General features: G+C 46.3%; 1 protein-coding gene across 3 annotated transcripts in view; it reads left to right on the top strand.

Moving 5' to 3' along the window:
- Positions 1-10,953: 10,953 nt before the first annotated feature.
- The window catches only part of ESYT2 (extended synaptotagmin 2), a 145,086-nt gene continuing 136,405 nt past the window's right edge, over positions 10,954-19,634 (top strand). The window contains exon 1 of one of the 3 annotated variants that reach the window (XM_050942231.1): positions 10,954-11,410. In XM_050942231.1, the coding sequence (XP_050798188.1) occupies positions 11,057-11,410 (354 nt within the window). In that variant the 5' untranslated portion in view covers positions 10,954-11,056. The remainder of the gene's footprint in view (positions 11,411-19,634) is intronic. The other 2 variants (XM_050942232.1, XM_050942234.1) reach the window with 2 other exon arrangements.

Below are 19,634 nucleotides of genomic sequence, written 5' to 3'. Positions count from 1 at the left end.
ACATGCTGAATGCAACTGAACACGAACCTGAACTGAATACTCATTTGATTCCCTGCATGAATGTGCTGTATATGAAATAACATATAATTAAAAGTATTGTGATGTTCCTGTATATCAGAACAAACACATGAGCACCCAAATCTTGAACTAATTTTCATACTGTACACTCATATTTAAGCCAAGAACGGTTGTACAGTGTGTTTCATGGCAGGCTTTGTCCTTTTCAGATTAAGAGGAAATACCCTTGTTTATGCCATATCTATCAAATTATATTAGACATGTAAGAGAAGATTCCTGTCCTTTGAGAGAAGCAGCTGCAAGTACAAGGTCTTACTACAAATACTGAGGCCAGGTCTAAACCTAAAATTTAGATCCAGCTAGCTATTTTACTCAGCACTTAGCACCCTGTATGACATACCGTATATATTCATTCATTAGGCCATTCATTTATAAGCCGACCCCCCCAAAATGGATAGGTAAAAATAGCAAAAACTGTATGACTCTTTCATAAGCTGACCCTATATTTCAGGGGTTGGAAAACTTTGGCTCCCGTTCCATCAAGGTAAGCCGCTGGCAGGTCAGGTCATTTTATTTACTTGGAGCATCTGCAGGCGTGGAACCTTCAGCTCCCTGTGGCTGCAGTTTGCCGTTCCCAGCCAATGGGAACTGCGGCAAGTGGCGCACCACTTCCCGCAGCTCCCATTGGTTGGAAACAGCGAACCACGCCACAGGGAGCTGATGGGCTCCATGCCTGCAGATGCTCCAGGTAAACAAAACTACAATGTATTTGATCAGGGATCGGCAACCTTTGGCAGGCGGCCCACCAGGGTAAGCACCCTGGCGGCCTGGGCCGGTTTATTTACCTGCTGCGTCCACAGGTTCAGCTGATCGCGGCTCTCACTGGCCCTGGTTCACCGCTCCAGGCCAATAAAGGTGGTGGGAAGTGGTGCGGGCCGAGGGATGTGCTGGACACTGCTTCCTGTCCCCATTGGCCAGTGGGAGCTGTGATCGGCCAAACCTGCGGACGTGGCAGGTAAACAAACTGGCCTGGGCCGCATGCCAAAAGTTCCCGATCCCTGTGTTAGATATTCAATTCAATTATTCCGTATTGTTTAAAATCATCAAATTTTGCTGTTGACCCGTTTATAAGCCGACCCCCGCTCTTTGATGCGTCACTTTTTTACCAAAAATTCAGCTTATGAACGAGTATATACGGTAGTTAAGCTGATCTAACCCCCACAGCTGGGGGTGGATTTTATTGTTGTCTATGTAGTAAGTGTCTACACTACAGTGGCATAGCTGCAGCTGTGCTGCTGTAGCACTTGTAGTGTAGACACACCCTAACTAAAAATGATTTTAAAATGAGTTGGCTGCACATGAAATACATTTTCTAGATGCTTCTAATAATAGTTCTAAATATTAGTAAAAAATTTCATGTGTAGTGAGCAGCCCCAGCTAGATGACTGAAAGCTTCTGTTCCAGGCTAGCAGCAGCTTTAAAAAGATTTGACACCCTGAACAGATATGTGAGCAAGTTGCAGTTTGGAAGGGTGATGTGGGGAAGGAGAAGAAATAAATCAAATCCTATCCTTTAAAGAAGTAACTTAATGATAAAAATTCACAAGGGCTGTGGGCAGGAATTAAACAAAACTCAAAAATGCTCACAAAACACAATTTACTTTTGTGAAGCCCAAAGGTGTTAGAAAAGGGCTTCTCAAACTGGGGGTCAGGACCCCTCAGGGGGTCACGAGGTTATTACATGGAGGGTCACGAGCTGTCAGCCTCCACCCAAACCCCACTTTCCCTCCAGCATTTATAATGGTGTTAAATATATAAAAAAGTGGTTTTAATGTATAAGGCGGGGAGTGGGTGTGTTGCACTAAGAGGCTTGCTGTGTGAAAGGAGTCACCAGTACAAAAGTTTGAGAATCACTGGGTTATAAGCCTCTAAGCTGTTTCCTCTTTATCCACATAAACTGAATTTACCCAACGTCCTCTATCACTCTCCACTTTTTTAATAAATCAATCTCAATCTGCATGGACCCTGAGTGAAATATAGGATCCTCAGGTTGTCAGTCCTAATAAAAGGGTGTGGCTCAGGCTGTCTCAAGTAGATCTTCAGGGACTTGGGTCTGAATTCTCAAAAAGCGTTTTAGGCACTTGAGTCCCAGTTTTGGGACCACAGCAATGCAGAAAACTCTCACTGAAACCCTGTAGGTGCCTAAGTTTTTCAGTAAAAGTCCCATATGTTTCTGCCTCTGAGCACGCACATTGTTGCCTCCTTGTGGGCATCCAGATGCTTATCTACCTCTAAGCCCCAGAGTGTTTAAGCTGCCTTACTCACCTGAGGAGCCATATCCAGTAGGTGTGCTCGGAGGCTGCCTACTGGATCAGGACCCCATTGGCAAGCTTACACAAAACAGCTGGCACAGCCTTTCAGCTTAGTGGGTAAATAGATCCCCCAGTTCAAATCCCATCTCCACCTAAATGGATTTGAACAGGAATCTGCTATCTCTCAGCTGAATGATGTAACTGCCAGGGTATTTCATCATTCTCATACTTGTGCTGTCTCTCTTTCTTTAGCCCAAGTGACAAAGAGAGAGAGAGAGAGAGCACAAACATGAGAATGACTCTGTAGCTTGGCGGCTGGAACACTCACCCAGGATGTGGGAGACTCAGGACCCAGTCCCCCTTCCTGCTCCAATGATTCTTTATTACAGTGTACTTAGCTGCAGTGCAACACCTTCATTGGGAGAGACTGAGGGACACCCTACATCAGAATATTCCATATCCCAATGGTTACATCATTTACCTGAGAGGTAGCAGATCCCTGTTTAAAATCTGTTCTCTCTCAGAGGTGGTCTGAGGGGGGACATCCCATCTCCCCATGGGCAGCACGTAATGGAAGCTGAGGGCCCAAAGCTTTGCTAATGCTCCCCGCCTCTGGACCAGGCCGCAGCAGGGCTCAGGGGCAGCTTGGGCGGGCAAGCCAAGGTGGCTCGGGCAGGTGGACTGGGCTCAGGGCTGCTCAGCCAGGCCAATAGAGGCTCCTCGGGCTGGGGGGGGGGGGCTTGAGGCTCCTCTGACCCCAGGGGGCAAGAGCGGGGGGCAGGGAAGGAACTTGGGTGGAGGGGGCAGGGTAATGGTGGGGCCTTGGGCAGAAGAGCGGGAGAAAGGGCTAGCCTCCCCAAACGAGGAGTTCACATGCCACCCATTCATCTCTCACATGAGCCCCTTATCCACTGGGATAAAAGTTATAAGGGAGATCCTCCACCCCCACAGCCTTCTAGCAAAAATATCTTAGGCACCTAACTCCAAAGCGGATTTACAGCTGAAAATTGCTAGCCAAGTTAGGTGCATCCCTACAGCCTGGATGGAGGTGCCTACCTCTGAGGACTGGAATTTAACACACAATCCCTCTGGTTGGCACCTCTTATTGGTTAGCTTAGGCGGCTCCCTGCCTAACCTGCTAACTTTTGTAAATAACATTCTGTGATTTTGTAAGTCACATTTTGTAAATCACAGTCTCCCCGTTCAATGTATAGGAGACTAGGTGCTTACCTCAAGCTTTGCTAATCACAGTGATTTTTCCAGGAGCCTAAAATGTAGCCTTTGTGATTCTCAGTGTCACAGTGCCTAAAGCCCTTTGTGCATAAAACCCATTTATCATCCCAGCTATACTGCTTTAACAGTAACAGGATGTTTTGTTTATCAACTAGAGACCCTTGATATAGGTAAGAGTATAAACAAATTATTTGGAACTTTAAGGATATTCAAGTGCACTACTATGCCCAAATACTCTGCAAAAGAGGTTCTGGAGTTCCTTATTTATTGTGACAAATTCTAAAACGTGATCAGTTAACAAGTATACAGATATTTTGTTGTGTGTTTTTCTACCTGTCAGTCTACAAGCTCAAACCTGTCTATGACTGTCAAAGTGGATCCTTTCCTCTTTTTGCACCAACATATATATAAAGATGCCAAGGGCATAACCTGGACCTCAATGACATCTGAGTAAACCTTATTGTCTTCAAAGGTTGAAACAGGTATAGCTGAGGGAACGTTAATAAACAATGGCATTGCATAAGGAGTGGAAGCTAGCTGCCTCTTAGCAGTTTTGGCTATTCAGGACTAACAAGAATAAAAACAGTAAAAACTTGTTTGTTACTAACATTAGTAATGAGGTCTCTGAATATACCTGAAGGACAGACAGATCTCTTCACCAACAAGTGCCATTTTTACATAGCCACTTCTTGGAATAAAACCATGCTCTGAGATGTTCTGGAAATAAATAGTAGCCATTACCTGGTATCTTTCATTGGTTGGAAATGGTGAAACTTAACAGACATTAAGGCGGGGGAAGTGAAATTTAGCAGACCATCTGAGCACATTCTAACCCAAAGTACAGTTTCCTAGCTGCAGCTTTCCTTTCTCTGTACCAAGTGTCTTGACTACTTAAGACAGTCCTTGTCCCAAAGACTACTTACAGTGTTAGCACATGTTGGTACAGTGCCTAGCAAACATTGTTTGAAAATTGCCAAATGTCACTGACCATTTTTTTCAGGCATCTTAAACCCTAGTCTGGGAAGGCTAACCAACTCAAAACAATTCCTGCCAAGCCAGGAGAAGAACAGTGCTGTTCTGTATTACAGCGGTGCATATGAGTCCCAAGATTGGGACACTATTGTGCTAGGTGCTGTACAAAGTAATAGACAGTTCCTGTCTTCAAATTCTTGTAATCAAAGGTCCTGATCTTGCAATTCACTGCACTAATGCAGAGTTTCACTTAAGTCAGTGGGGTTGCATGTGGGCATATGGGCTCTGTCCATGTGGATTAATTTGCAGGATGTAGTCCCAAATAAACAAGATACACTGGGGAGAAAGGGATGCAACATATGGCAGAGGGATGACTGGCAAATGTCATATTAGGTCCACTTATTTCCTGTTTTGAGATTTGTTTTGCCTTGTGGTGTGTTTAGGTTCTGTTTCTAATGTATTATGAGGGGGAGGGAGTCAGGAAGGAACAAATTAACTGGAGCAAGGGACTGGGAAGGAGAAAAGGAGATATAGACTAGAGATGGATGGTTAGAAGCATGGAGGACTGAAAGACAGAGACCCTGTGATGCTGTGTATAAGAAAGGCGACCATTTATATCACTGTTGTTACCACTGTTACACAGTTTCCATAAATCTTACACAAAGTATGTCATGTAAGGCATCAATAGAAAAGTTATGAATTGCTAAGTATGATTATCCCGTTTATATGCATGTGTCATCTTTATATCTGAAGTTATGTATATTTGCTATGTATCTGTTTCTCAAACATGTGTTGTATGCCTGGGTGACACCCACCCAGATACATTTACATCAGGGCTAAACAGCTATGTGTTGATGGCCCAGTAAGGACACTCAGCTCACAACGGGCCACTGAAGAAACTTATCCCACCCAGTAGGCCTTTCCTGAGGATGCCTCACAAAGGATGGGGTCAATCATAGGTGCCGACCCCCACCTGCCCTTGATCCCACCCCTGCACTGCCCTCACCCCACTCCCACTCCACCCCTTCCCCATAGTCCCTGCCCCCTTCTTGCCCCCATTCCACCTCCTTCCCCGAAGTCCCTGCCCCTGCCCTGCCTCTTCTCCGCCTGCTCCCCTGAGTGTGCCGCATCCCCGCTCCTCCCCCTCCCTCCCAGAAAGTCCTAAGCGCTGCCAAACAGCTGTTAGGTGCTGGTGGTGGTGAAGCACTGGGAGGGAGGGGGAGGAGCGGGGATGTGGTGCACTCGGGAGGGGGGGAGAAGGAGGCAAGGAGGGGGGAGATTGGCTGCCGCTGGGTCCGAAGCACCTGCTACTTTTTCCCCAGGGGAGGTCCAGCCCCCATGGAGTCGGCGCCTATTGGGCCAATGGCCACCCCTGTGATTTAGCAAACCATGCAAGGACATGTGACCTAAGACTCCATCTTTTACCAGTAATTTTCCACACTCACATAAACCTGGATGCCATATTGGGTCAGTAACTTTTCATGCATCTGGGCTGGGCTATAAAAGACACCTGAGACATTTCCATTTTGCTTCATTTCTGCTCCAATCTCTGGGTTGCAAATTTACAACTAAAAGGAATATTTTTGAACAATGGACTGAGAATCTTCCAAACTTTTGGAAGATACCAGAGAGACTTTGGCAAGCTAGCAATCTATTCCATCACTGCTACAAACCTGGTATAAGGACTTTACAATCACTTGAATGTATATAATTCCTTAAACATTCAATAACTCTATTTTTTTCCTTTATCAATAAAATCTTTAGGTAGTTTACTAAGGATTTGCTGGCAGCGTGATATTTGTGTAAGGTCTGAGATGCATATTGACCTTGAGATAAGTGTCTGATACTTTGGGATTAGTAGAACCTCACATATGGTGGACTGGGTTTTCAGTAACCTCTCATTATATTAGACCTGTTTGTCTGGATGCGAGTCAAGGGCTGGAATGCCCAAGGGGAACTGTGTTTGGCTTCTGGTTACCCAGTGTTGTACTGCAGAAGCTCTTTTGTTACTGGCTTGGTGAATCTAATTATAGAATAAACCATCAGTTTGGGAGGTGGGGGAGGAATTGTCTGCTCTAATTCTTGCAGTCTACCCTGAGGCTTTCTCAGTGTGATCCATCCCAGGCACCTGGTCACACCTCCACTCCAAGTTTCTGAGGGAGGGTGCAGGAAGAGATTGGAGCAAACAGCCAACCAGTAAACAGAACATACTGAGCATGTATATTAAGATAGTGCATAGGGACCAACCAAGATTGGGCCCCATTGTGCAAGGTGCTGTCCAAACATAGTAGTAGACAGTCCCAGCCATGAAGACCTTGCAATCTAAACAGACATGACAAACAAAGTGCGGGGGAAATGAATATAACACACAAGCAGAATATGTTTAGGGTTGAAATGTAAGTCAATTTGACATCACTAGTGTCCAGAAAGCTGTGAAGGTGGAGGAGTGGCAGTGAGGCACAGGCTGGGCTTCCCCTGACCTTAGTAGCTGATGCCTGGCAAAATTGCTGGCAAATCCTTGTGGAGCTTTCTCTGGAGCTTGCTATGCCCTGGGAGCTTCCCGCAGAGCCTCATGGCTACCCAGATAAAATTTCAATAGAATTGTCTCCTCCTTTCAAAGAGACTGGTGTGAGCTCCTTATGGGCTATGTGAAGAAAGATGAGAAAAGATAACAAGCTCCTTCATTCCCCCCCATGTATCCCTGGGATGGGACTTATAACCTCTTTATCTGAAGTATTTAAGGCCCCTGGCAGAGGGAAAGATGACGGCCAAAGACATGACAAGTGAGTGATACAATATCACACTGCAGGACACTTAACCCACACTAATTTTCAGGGCTCATGGTGTGTGTTTGAGTTGTAAGGAGGTGACTTTTTAATGAAATGCAATATTATTTTTCAAGTCTCTCAGTGGGTTTGGGGTTTTTTACCCATGAACGCTTATGCCCAAATAAATCTGTTAGTCTTTAAGATGCCACCAGACTCCTTGTTGATTTTGTGGATACAGACTAACATGGCTACCTCCTCTGATAAAAGTCTGTCAGTGTAATCCTTCCTCCTATCAGTGACTTTAAATGCTTTAAATAGATAAAAGGGCTTAAAACTCAGTCCTCCAATGTGTGCAAAATACTGGGCGGGAGAGGGAAGGCAACATGAAGTAGCTGTTACTCTAGAGCCCAGAAGTAGCTGTTACTCTAAAGGCAGCTCCTCCTTGTATCTGACTGCAGGTCGGGTGGTGGGTTGGAGAGGCAACATGATCTTTTGGATAGGGCGCTGGGTTGGATCTCATGAGACTTGGCTTCTATTTCAAGCTCTTCTGTTGTCCTGCTGCGTAGTGTTTGGCAAATCATTCTACCTCTGTGTGTCTGTTTCACCTCCTATCCCTTGTCTGACTTGACCACTGACATAGTCCTTACAGCCATGAAAGCTTATGCCCAAATAAATTTGTTAGTCTCTAAGGTGCCACAAGGACTCCTCGTTGTTTTTACAGTCTCTTAGGGTATGCTTACACTTAAAACACTACAGTGACACAGCTGTACTAGTATAGCTGAGCTGCTGTAGTGCTTCAGTGTAGAAACTACCTAAGCTGACAGGAGGGGTTCTCCCATCAGCATAGGTAATCCACTTCCCCAAGTGATGGTAGCTAGGTTGATGGAAGAATTCTTCCATCGACCCAGCACTGTCCACGCTGGGAATTAAGTCGGTATAGCTATGTCTCTCAGGGGTGTGGATTTTCCACACACACGGAGGCAGGTCTACACTACAAGCTGTAGTTTAGCTATAGTGCTTCTGGTGAAAACACTAAGTGCTTGTCTACATTACAAAATTAAGTCAACTTAAGTCTTTGTCAGCCACCACAGCAATTAAAGCGGTGGTTCACGTCCATGCTTGCTCCTTCTTGTTGGTGGTGCGCATCCTCACCAAACCCGCTTCCGCTGACTGAAGTGGAGCATTGTGGGACACTGACAGCTGGAGCCCTGGAGCAGCAGTCCATGGGGAGGGGCCTGTCAGCGTGGGGCTGACAGCCAACAGGCAATGTAAGTAACGCAGTGTCTACATGGATACTGTGTCGTCAGTATATTGGGGACTTACTTTGGCGGAAGCAGCATTCTAGTATAGACACGAACATAATTAGGTGAATGTTGACCTAACTCTGTCATGTAGATCAGGCATAAGCCAGTGGGAGAGAACCCTCCTGTTGGCTTAATAACGCCATCTCTGTGAGAGGTGGTAGCTATGTCAGCAAGAGAAGCGCTCCCGCTGACATAGTGCTTTCTATATGGGGCACTAGGTCAGTATAACTACGTTGCTTGGGGTGTGGATTTTTCACATCCCTGAGCTATGTAGTTATACCAAAGTTAGTCTGTAGTTCAGACCTGGCCTGAGAGACATAGCTATACCTATAGCCCTACCAAATTCATGGCCACAAAAAATACACCATGGACTGTGATATCTGGTCTCCCCCGGTGAAATCTGGTCTTTTGTGTGCTTTTACGCTATACTATACAGATTTCATGAGGGAAAACACTGTTTCTCAAATTGGGGGTCTTGGCCCAAAAGGGAGTTGCAGGGGGGTCACAAGGTTATTTTAGGAGGGGTCGCAGTATTGCCCCCCTCACTTCTGTGCTGCCTTCAGAGCTGGGCGACCAGAGAGCAGCGTCTGTTGGTCAGGCGCCCAGCTCTGAAGGCAGCGCACCGCCAGCAGCAGTGCAGAAGTAAGAGTGGCAATACCATACCATGCCACTCTTACTTCTGTGCTGCTGCCTTCAGAGCGGGGTGGCTGGAGAGTGACAGCTGCTGACTGAGGGCGCAGCACTGCAGGCAGCAGCGCAGAAGTAAGGGTGACTATACCATATCATGCCATCCTTACTTCTGTGCTGCTGCTGGTGGCTCTGCTTTCAGAGCTAGGCTCCTGGCCAGCAGCAGCTGTTCTCCAGCTGCCCAGCTCTGAAGGCAGCGCTGTTGCCAACAGCAGCACAGAAGTAAGGGTAGCAGTACCACTACCCCGCCTACAATAACCTAACTTCTTTTTGGATCAGAACCCCTACAATTTACAACAATTTCAGATTTAAATAGCTAAAGTCATGAAATTTATGGATTTTTAAAATTCTATGACCATGAAATTGACCAAAATGGACCCTGAATTTGGTAGGGCCCTAGCTATACCGATGTAAGTTTCAAGTGTAGACCAGGGCTAACTATATATAGCACTTAGCACAAAGGAACCCTGATCTTGACTGGGGCCTCTAGGTACTACTGTACTATTAACAGTAGGATGTCAGAGCCAGCAATAGTAGAAAGAATAGGAGTGCTTGTGGCACCTTAGAGACTAGTACTCCTGTCCTTTTTGCAGATACAGAGTAACACGGCTGCTACTCTGAAAGCAATAGTAGAGTTGAGCTGGGAAAAACTACAGGAAAACCTGATGTAGCTGAGAAGTGGGGGAAGCAGCTGGTGGGTCCTTCCAATCTACTCACTTCTTAACAGTTTGTTCTGTGTTATCCCTTGCTGCTGCTAGTTATGGGTGCAAAGTATGTGGAAGGCAGCTTCCCACCTGGGCTTTAACAGGTAGCAGACTCTTGCCAACCACTAGCGTGACTAGTACAAAGCGGGTTGCTGAGGAGAAAAGCAGTCACATGGGACTAGGGTAGAGGAGAAGGAAATGGTGATGTATGTGGAGAGTACAATGTACATGTGTACTTGGGGAGCCCTTAATTCTATGGCCCTAAAAAGTGGGTTTGTTTCACGGCTCCCATCTGTGGTCCTTCTCCCTGATTTTGACCATATTTCTCCCTCTCCTGACCCAGTCCCCTTCTCCATGCACAGTTGTGCTTTGAACCCTGTGATCAGCACCCCAGCACCAACTGAGGGAAGCTGAGATGCTGTTATTGCCGGAGGGGCAGAGTTGGACAACTCCCCTGGCTCCCACCCAGGAAGCGTGGGGGAAGGAGGCGGAGAGGCACTGTTTGGTTTTCTCTGCACGCCGGATGGCCTGGAGCCAGCTTCAGTAATGGTGCAGCTGCACCCGCCTAGTTGCCCAGGGTGGGGCCCCAGCGCAGAAGACCCAGGGGAGGCAGCCCTGGTTCTGGGGCCCTGCAGGGCGCGAAAGGTCCCACGTGTGGCGTGTCCGCCGCGGGGGCGGCTTGTATCGGTGTTCACGGGGGCTCCCTGGGGACGAGCTTGGCGCGGCGGCGGGCGCTCGGGGCCCGCCTCTGGGGAGGGGGCGCTCAGGTTCCCTGAGCCGCCAAGCGGCGCCCCCAGACGCAGCGGGCTGAGCGGACGGCGACACGGCGGCTCCTCGCAGCGGGCAGGAGAGGGGACGGGCTCGCGGTTGGGCAGCTCCGCGCGCTGCGCCCCTCCCTCGGCGGGCTGGGCCGCGGCTCGGCACCCGGAAGCGGGCGGCCGTTGGCGTGTGTGGCAGTGTGAGCGGGGCTGAGCGCAGCATGCGAGGCGCCGCCGCCCAAGCCCTGCCCCACTGCCCGCCCGGAGCCAGCGCCCGAGGAGCAGCCGCCGCCGGCAGAGCATGAGCGGGTCAGAGGCCCAGCGGCCCCCCGGCGCGGGGTCGGGGGAGGACCCCGCCGCGGCGGGGAAGGCTGCGGCCGGGGAACCGGTGCCGGAGCCTCCCTCGATGCTGAGCGTCGACGTGTCGGGGCTGGTGTCGCAGTTCGCGCGGAGCTTCGCGCTGATTTTCCCCGTGTACGTGCTGGGCTACCTGGGGCTCAGCTTCAGCTGGATCCTCATCGCCCTGCTCGGGCTCTTCTGGCTGCGCAGGCACCGCAGTGGCAAGAGCTCCCGCCTGGGCCGGGCCCTCGCCTTCCTGCAGGACGAGGAGCGGGTGGTGCGGCTCAGCGTCTCGTCGGCCGAGCTGCCTGCATGGGTGAGTGGCAGCCCGCGCCGGGACGCGACATCTCCCTGCCCCCGGCCGGGGCCTGTCGCCACCCTCAGGACTTGACCACCTGGGGCAGTGACATACACCCCGGGCCGGGATCTGGCACCTTCCCCCGCGGGAAGAGACACAAGCCAGGCTAAAACCTTCTCAGTGACTGGGCTGAGGGGCCCGACCTCCTTGGGGCGTCTTTGCATGAGGAGCCAGAGCCACACATCACCTGCCAGCGCGCCCAGGGTGCCTGCCCTAGTGCGTCCACCAATATCCGTGACTCCACCCATTTCTGGCGCAGGGGTGCTGCTTCTCGCTCATCCTAGGCCAGGCGGTAGCACCTCTTGGCTCTTCCCCTTCGCCGCCTACCTGCCTGCTCGCTGTCTGGCCCCCACTCACTCACCCAGCGTGCCTTGGGACCAGCCCTCTCTGCCTGCCTTTTTATTAGCTTCAGCTCTCGGACACTTGTGCCCCATCTCGTTTAATACCTGCGCTGAGCATGAAACAGTCACTGCCTTCTGCTGATTTAGTAATTTACATTTACGAGTAGGGTTTGAACCTTTCGTAGCTGGGGTTTCTCACAGAAAAAATGTAGCTCAGCGTTTTAGCTGTATACACTGGTGTGCATCTTAGCCTCTTACATTAGCTCTGAGGAAATAAAGAATCTTTAAGATATAAATGTCATGCATCAGACAAATCCTGTAAGAGTACATTTTTTAAAAAACAAACACCAGTCTGAAACTTCAACAGCACCCCTCAGCTTCATTTTACCAGTGATTCTTAATGAATGAGGTTCTGTTTCTGGCTCTGGTCTCAGAGTCAGGTCATGAGGACTAACCTAAGGCTATTTGGGTGACTTTAGTGTGTTAACTGATTTATTTAAAAAAAAAAAAGTCTTTTAGTGTTTTTATAAGTGGAGCTTTAATTTGGAATTTGCAGGCTTTTTAGCACTTTGAGAAGTATAGCTGTTGTCTGAAGTTAACATTCTTTCAAACTTTAGGTTGACTAAGGTTTTTATTTAGTAATTCTTTTAAATCTTAATTATTTTAAGAATTGCTTAGACAGGATAACCTGCACGCCACACAACAATGTCAAGGGACCTTCCAAGTCTCTCAAAGATAGATCCCCATTCCTTCCTGGACACCTCCTCCACACCTAACTTCTGTCCTCAGAGCCTCCACATCACACCTCTGGACTGGAAAGATTAAATGGAAATCCACAAATCTGCTTGTGTGTGATTCCTCTGATAACTATTTTTCTCTCCACCCCTCTCTCTCAGACATCCACATTTGAGCCATGCATACATTGCAGTGACTTCATCAAGTGTTGTGTGGATAAGCTTAAAATACATGTGTGTAGTATTGTTTTTTTTGCTTTCATTTGCTCAAATCTTTATATTTAAATAATCTAATTGCTATCTGATCTGTTCAGAATTAGTAAAAGACATTTCTTCCTGTTAAACACGCTAGTAGAAGTGAATTTTGTAGATGTTTCAGAGAAGACTAGTGAGAGGGGAGGGTGGCGTTTGAAATTTTTAAATCTCCAGAACTGTGACTGTATGACTTACCCCAAACTTTTTATACAGTCTAGTGTAGGATGAAATGGGAGCAGTAGACTGGTTTTGAAGTTGGGGTGTGTGCATGTGGAAGCTTGGTTAAATTACAGGAAGCAAGTTTAAATTTTAACTGTATAGCATGGCTGGTTCATCTCCATAATTTAATTTGCTATCTAGATTCCGTATAGGAAGATGCTTACAGTAATTACATATGGACAGTAAGTCCTCTGTAGTCAAGATTAATGTTGTATATTTTAGTTTTTGCATTATGATGTTTTGTTTAGGTAGTAGAGAAAATTGCATTTATTTCTCTGTGTGTAGACCAAAGACCTAAAGCTTTGGAAGTGTGCCTATATGTGTGTCTCTTAGAGGGTTGAAACTATACTTTGTAGGCTGTTGGAGAGACCAAATTCTAGTGGATATCAGAAGCAAAGCTAATGTGGAAAAAATTAGAATTAGGAACACTATTAGATTTAATGCAATTTTTTTTTATCAGATAAAAATGTTCATTATCAAATAGAACTCTTCATCCTAATTGCATATCAGTGGCTTGTTTTTAGCTCTGAACGTTTGTAGTGATTGATTACCCAAGACTTTCAGTCTGTATTAATGCAGCACATGAATATCTACTTCAGGGAGTTTTGACAGCAAGACCAGCTGAAAGAACACCTATATGGTGCTCAAATTTTCCTGTTACTAGTGCTAATAGTAGTAGTTACTGGATAGTATGCTCCTATTGGTTAGCTCAGTGGTTCCCAAACTTTAACAACCGGTGGACCTCTTTCACTAAAATGTGAAATCTTGTGAACCCCCTCCTAAAAATGAATATTTCCAGGGATTTAGATTTAAATATCCTCAGTGTGATGCTAACATTCACTCACCTCTCACTGAAGCAAAACAGCACTCCAGAGAAAATGACTTAGTATCGAATTCTGAGGCACCTGAATGCTGATACATTGACTACTGTCTGGTTCCGGCTGGTGTTTCACCTTTTTTCACCTTTTCTTCCACCACCAGGGCCATCCCTAGGAGGGTGCCCCATGAGGGACAAATTAGCCTGGACTGCCCCCTACATACAGCATGACCCCTGCTCACTCTGCCCCTCATGCCACCCAACTTTCTGTCTGCCAAGGACAGGGGTCTGAGCTACCACCTGCATGGCTGGGGTCCCAGCTGCCTCCCTGCCTGCGATGGGGCAGGCTGCTGGCTCCACACTCCGGGCTGCTGGCTCCCGCTGACTGCTGGGGCTTGGGCTGCTGGCCCTGTGCTGCATGGGGCTCGGGCTGTTGGCACCCCCGCTGACCGGGGCTCAGCTGCGCACTCTGCGAGGCTCGGGCTGCTGGCCCTGCAGGGCTCAAACTGATAGTCCTGCGCTAACTGGGGCTCGGCTGCCCAGTCAGCACTCCACAGGGCTCGGGATGTCTGCTCCGCAACTGGGTCACACCTGCTGCCTCCCATGCCTGGGGTTCTCTGGCTGCCATTAAGGAAATTTTTCTGGTGAACCCCCTGTAATGTGTGAACCCCCAGGGGTTTGCAAACCACAGTTTGGGAATCACTGGGTTAGCTTCTGCATAGTGTGTTACAGTGCAATGAGAAACCTGTCAGATAGCAGCTTTCCTATCTCCAACATGACCTTTTACTTGGGAAGTATATTAAACCTGCATTTGTTCTTCCTGTCTAATCAGATGGCTGGCCTAAATGTAAAACATCTTGGTCCCCTTTCACCAGATAGATGACCACATTTCTAAAGTCAGATCTGTTCCTTAAATGGACAAAAGCACTTGCTGCCACAGTCTATAAAAAAGAACTTTATGGGAGTTCTATTCTATCTTTTCCTCCCTCAAGTAATGTATCCCAGAAGATTTTCTTTCCCTCATCTTTCTCTGCACTTTAAAGACTTACTGTTTGAGGGTCATTGATTGCAGCTGCTATTCCAAAATGAGGACACTTGGACAGGACACTGAATCCACTGCAGTATAACTATCCAAAGGAGTTGCTTCTCAATCAGAATCAGGTACTGCAGGGCATTGCACTGTCTGCAGGTCACTGGCATAATGAGAAAGGATGTTTCCTTAATATCTGAGGCTTACTACTTTTATGGGACAGAAAATGAGAGTCAGGAGAGCATAGAATACACTTTCTATTAAAAATAACCTATAATCCTACATCTGAATAATTTCTTTAGTTCCATTTGTTCTGTTTTTCGTATACAGCACTGCAAAATTGAAACCTAAGTATTGGGTAAGAATACTGCTTTAGCACTATGTGTTGAGGGAATGTTAATAGTTCTTTGTGTTGTTAATTTAAGCAAGCAGTTCCAGTTGTATGCCAAGGATATTAACTGCTGTTTCAACTGTGATTTGAAAGTAATGCTACTCTTCTGTTGAAATATGCCTTTTCTGGATAAGGTTAACTAATCTTATCTTGTGATTGCAGTTCACTTTGTTTCTGTGACTAGGTGGTCAGACAGTGAGAATACATTTTTTAAATACACAAATAAGTTCATTGAACATTAGTAGGAGTTGCATAACTTGAAGAAGCCACCCTTATCCATTTTTAAATATGTGTATTTAAACATTGTAAGTACACTGTTAAAAGAAACTCTTTGGTACTATTTTTTATTGTCCTTCAATATTTGGGCACCATATTTTTTCCCTGTTTTCAACTTTGCATGACTGTTTTGTGCATCAGCATTCCCATTGTGAACGCATCCTGAAATGGAGTATAGAATAACTTCTTTAAAAAGAGTAGGATCCACTAAAGTAATAAACACACTAAAATCTAGGTAAAGCTTTGGTATGTGTTTTTATTGGGAAGTTGGCAGTGATTCATGTATAAAGTGGCTGTTTCCAAATCACTAGTTCTGCTGTTTGTTTTCAATAGGAGTAGGATTGGGGCTCAAAGTGCTCTTACAGACAAGGGAAACACCTCTTATCCAGCATTGTGAAATGGTTTAAAATCTTCAATACAAAGAAAAGCAGTAGTTGAAGAATTTAACTTTCAAGATGGAAAGCGGGTCTTTCCACCAGTTTGTTTTAAAAGACCAATGTCCCACTGGGCTTTGTACTGTCAAACAGGTTGACAGGATTTCAGACTCTTAGAAGTAAAACCTTTACTTTCTACCATCTTACAAAAACCAACCAAACAAAAAACCCCTTTCGTGATTCTAAGTTTGATCTTTTTTTAAGGTGACTGTCTCTCTGTTTTCATTAAGGACATGTATTTGGCATTTGGCTGAATTTTGTGGATGAGTGAAACTTTGCTGCTTTTTTCAGCACATAGTTGATGACTGTCTCAGAAATTTTTCCCAGATTAATACATCTGGCTGGGAAGAGAGGCATTGCAGCCATGCAGTCTCTGATAGCAGTCAGAGAAGCACATGAAGAAATTTTAGCATTATTAACTATTTCAGCATGAAAACATTTATGTCACAAATACTTTATTGGTGTTTCCAGCTGATCAACTTTAAATGATTCTGAAGCTTAACTGTTTTGGATCTTTGTAGCAGAGATAATGATGTGAAAAGCTTGACTGCAAATTTCTGAAACTGTTTTGCAATCTATCTTTGTCTACATGAGAGTTTACAGTTTAACTAGAGTTGTGTGTTTGTGTCAGTTTGTTGTTGTTTACTGTAAACAGTGTCCTCATCTCATTAAAATTAAAAACCTGGTTTAAACCAAAATAAGTGTCTACACAGTGGGTTTGGATTGCATCTAAGTAAATGAGACTGCACTATGCCACTACAACAGTTAAAGGGAAAGGACACTAATATATAATTATCAGCATGTATTAGTTTTACAGGGATGTCCCTAAAGAACTAATCTAATGAGCGTATAGCTACAATGTATTTAGAAAGTTTTAGTTTATATTCAGTAGAGCATTGGTGAAATGGTGCAAAGTGTGTGGCTTGACTTCACAGGATGTATATTTAAATATCAGTTTGATCTTAAATATTGATATATGAATAATAAACATTAGTTCCTTGCAAGAAGGGGTGAGGGATCATGCTGCTGAAGAATATACACATTTTGTGTTTTGTCAAACACTTCAGTCTGATTCTACAGAGAAGATGATGGAGTTCTGACAAATTAGACAGTTTTTAACACTACAATTTTGAGTTACTGGGTCAAATTCTGCCCTGGTTTATGTCTATGGATTATAGAATTTGAAGACTGAGGTGACAGATGCAACATGCATGAATTTGTCTTGCAAAATCTTTGACTGGTGATGAAATGTGAACTAAAAAGAAACAAACTGACCAGCTGGATCTTAGGTTCACTTTTGAGGCTGGCAGCTCAAAACAAACCACTTTTCTGCATGAATGCAACGTATCTGGTACACAAGTTAAACACAGAAGTGGAACCCCACAGTGCCATTTTTGTCACTTTTAAGAGTATAAAGAGACATCAGGTAAATTTTCCTATGCTCAGAAACATGAAAAGCCGGAAAACAGAGGGCTATTATACTAGTGCTTGATGTTGCTGTTATCCTAGGAATAGCAGGTCCAGGAAACTTCTTATTCTAAAATGCCAATACTCAAAGTTGGAATCTGAGTCATAAATGTCATGGTAGATTTCTTTGGTCCGATGTAAGTATATAATGTGTCCATATTAAATTGAACTCGCCTACAAAGTGTTGGCCTAATAATTAGCTGCAGCTCACTCAGTTTGTATGACTAGTATTGCAGACAATTTTCTAGACATCAAGTTTACATGTGGGAAGTACGAAAGAGTAGCAAGGAAATTAATGGAGAATTAAGAGTTAACTTGTTTTCTTTTAGCCAACATATTTTGATTCCCTCTCCCCCCTGCGCTGACTTTTGAGCTAAATTCCAGCTTGTATTACATTTTTAAAGAGGAGAGAAGCCACACCATAAATTTTACTTGCAGTAGCTTTAATAGAGCTCTAGTTTAGATTGAGTGTAGTTTAAAAAGGCAGTGTAACAAAGGTATATTGAAGCCAGTGCTAAATAGTATCTCACCCATTGTTTGCTTCCTTTCTGATTTTAGGCCTCGATTCACGAAGATACTTAGACATCATGACATCTGCATCACAACATCTAACTTTTAGGTGCATAGAAAATCACAGGAACACACTGCAATCCATGAAGTCTGAGTTATTCATAAAGGCAGCATGCTAGGCGAGGAGCTGCTTAAGCTAGTCAGTGGGAGATGCTGGCAAGAGGGGTATGTGCTAGACCTGCCCCTTTAAGGCTATGTCTACACTACAGATCTTACAGTGGCACAATGGTACTGCTGCAGCTGCGGTGCTGTAAGGTCTCCTGTGTAGTTGTTCTAGGCGGGTGGAAGAGAGCTCTCTGGCCGGCATAATTAAACCACATCCACCGATATAGCGCTGTCCACACCGGTGCTTTTGTCAGTGAAACTTAGTCAGAGGGATATTTTTTCCTCATATCTGACTGACAAAATATTTGCCAACAAAAGTGCTAGTCTAGACAAAGCCTCAGGGAGATAAGGTGCTTAAATCCAGGCTGGAGGGAGGTGCCTGAATCTGCTAGGGAATCTCAGCTGTAAGCTCACTTTGGAGTTGGAGGTCAAAGATACTTTTGCAAGAAGCTGGGGTGGGGGAAGGAAGATATATCCCTCAACTTCTATTCCAGGGGTTAGGGTACTTACCTAGGAGGTAGCAAGACCACAGTTCAAGTCCCCGTGCCACCTGATGAGGAGAAGAGATTTGAACATGGTGTTTTGCTGCCTTTCAGGTGAGAGTGCCATAACTGTTGGGCTATGGGATACTTTGATGTGGGGCTCCCTCAGTCTCTCCCGTTGAAACTGTTGCACTGTGGATAAAGACATTTTTTAAGCCATTGGAGTAGGGGAACTGGCTCTCCCCAAAGCTCTAACCACCAGGCTATAGAGCAGTGGTTTTCAAGTTATTTGGCCCACGCTGTGTTACCTGGGCCGCAGAGAACTGGTGGCAGGGCAGCGGCAGCCTGGACCCCTGCTATGCAGGGCCAGTTGGCTGCCTGCCCCAGACCTCCACCATGTGACTGCTTTGGCCTCCAGAGCTTGTGGGGTGAGGTAATTGCCCCAGACCCCCACTGTATGGCTGCCCTGGACCCGCGCCCTGTGGGGCTGACCAGGAGCCCTGGAGCTCATGGGGCCAAGTGGCTGTGCTGGAGCTTGCTGGGCCCCCGGGTCCCCTGGGGCTGAATGGAAGCCTTGGAGCTTGCAGGGCCAGGAACCAGCCCTGGACACCATGGGGCTGGACAGGAACCCTGGGCCCCTGATGCCGGGGGTCCAGCCAGCTGCCTCAACCCTGGACCCCCGCCACATGAGGCGGGCTGGCAGCTGTGGGGCTGCCTGGACCCCACTGTACTGGGCAGCTGGGAACCCAGACCCAGCTATGCGGGCCAGCCTTTAGCACACAGCTGAGCTGGGCCACAGCTGTGTGCTAATTGGGCCGCATGCAGGCTGCAGGTTGAGGACTGCTGCTGTAGAGTCACTCATGTTTGTGCGCACGCTCTCTCTCAGGCCCAATGATTCTTTCATTATTTATCCATAGTGGAACTACTTCAATGGGAGAGACTGAGGGAGTTCCGCATCAGAACCTGAGGAGGTTGTGAAGGCTGGACTATAACAATGTTTAAAAGGGAACTGGATAAATTCATGGTGGCTAAGTCCATAAATGGCTATTAGCCAGGAAGGG

Source organism: Gopherus flavomarginatus, chromosome 2, assembly GCF_025201925.1.
Source record: "Gopherus flavomarginatus isolate rGopFla2 chromosome 2, rGopFla2.mat.asm, whole genome shotgun sequence".
NCBI classification, from domain to species: domain Eukaryota; kingdom Metazoa; phylum Chordata; order Testudines; family Testudinidae; genus Gopherus; species Gopherus flavomarginatus.
This window is presented reverse-complemented; position numbering and strand designations above follow the sequence as displayed.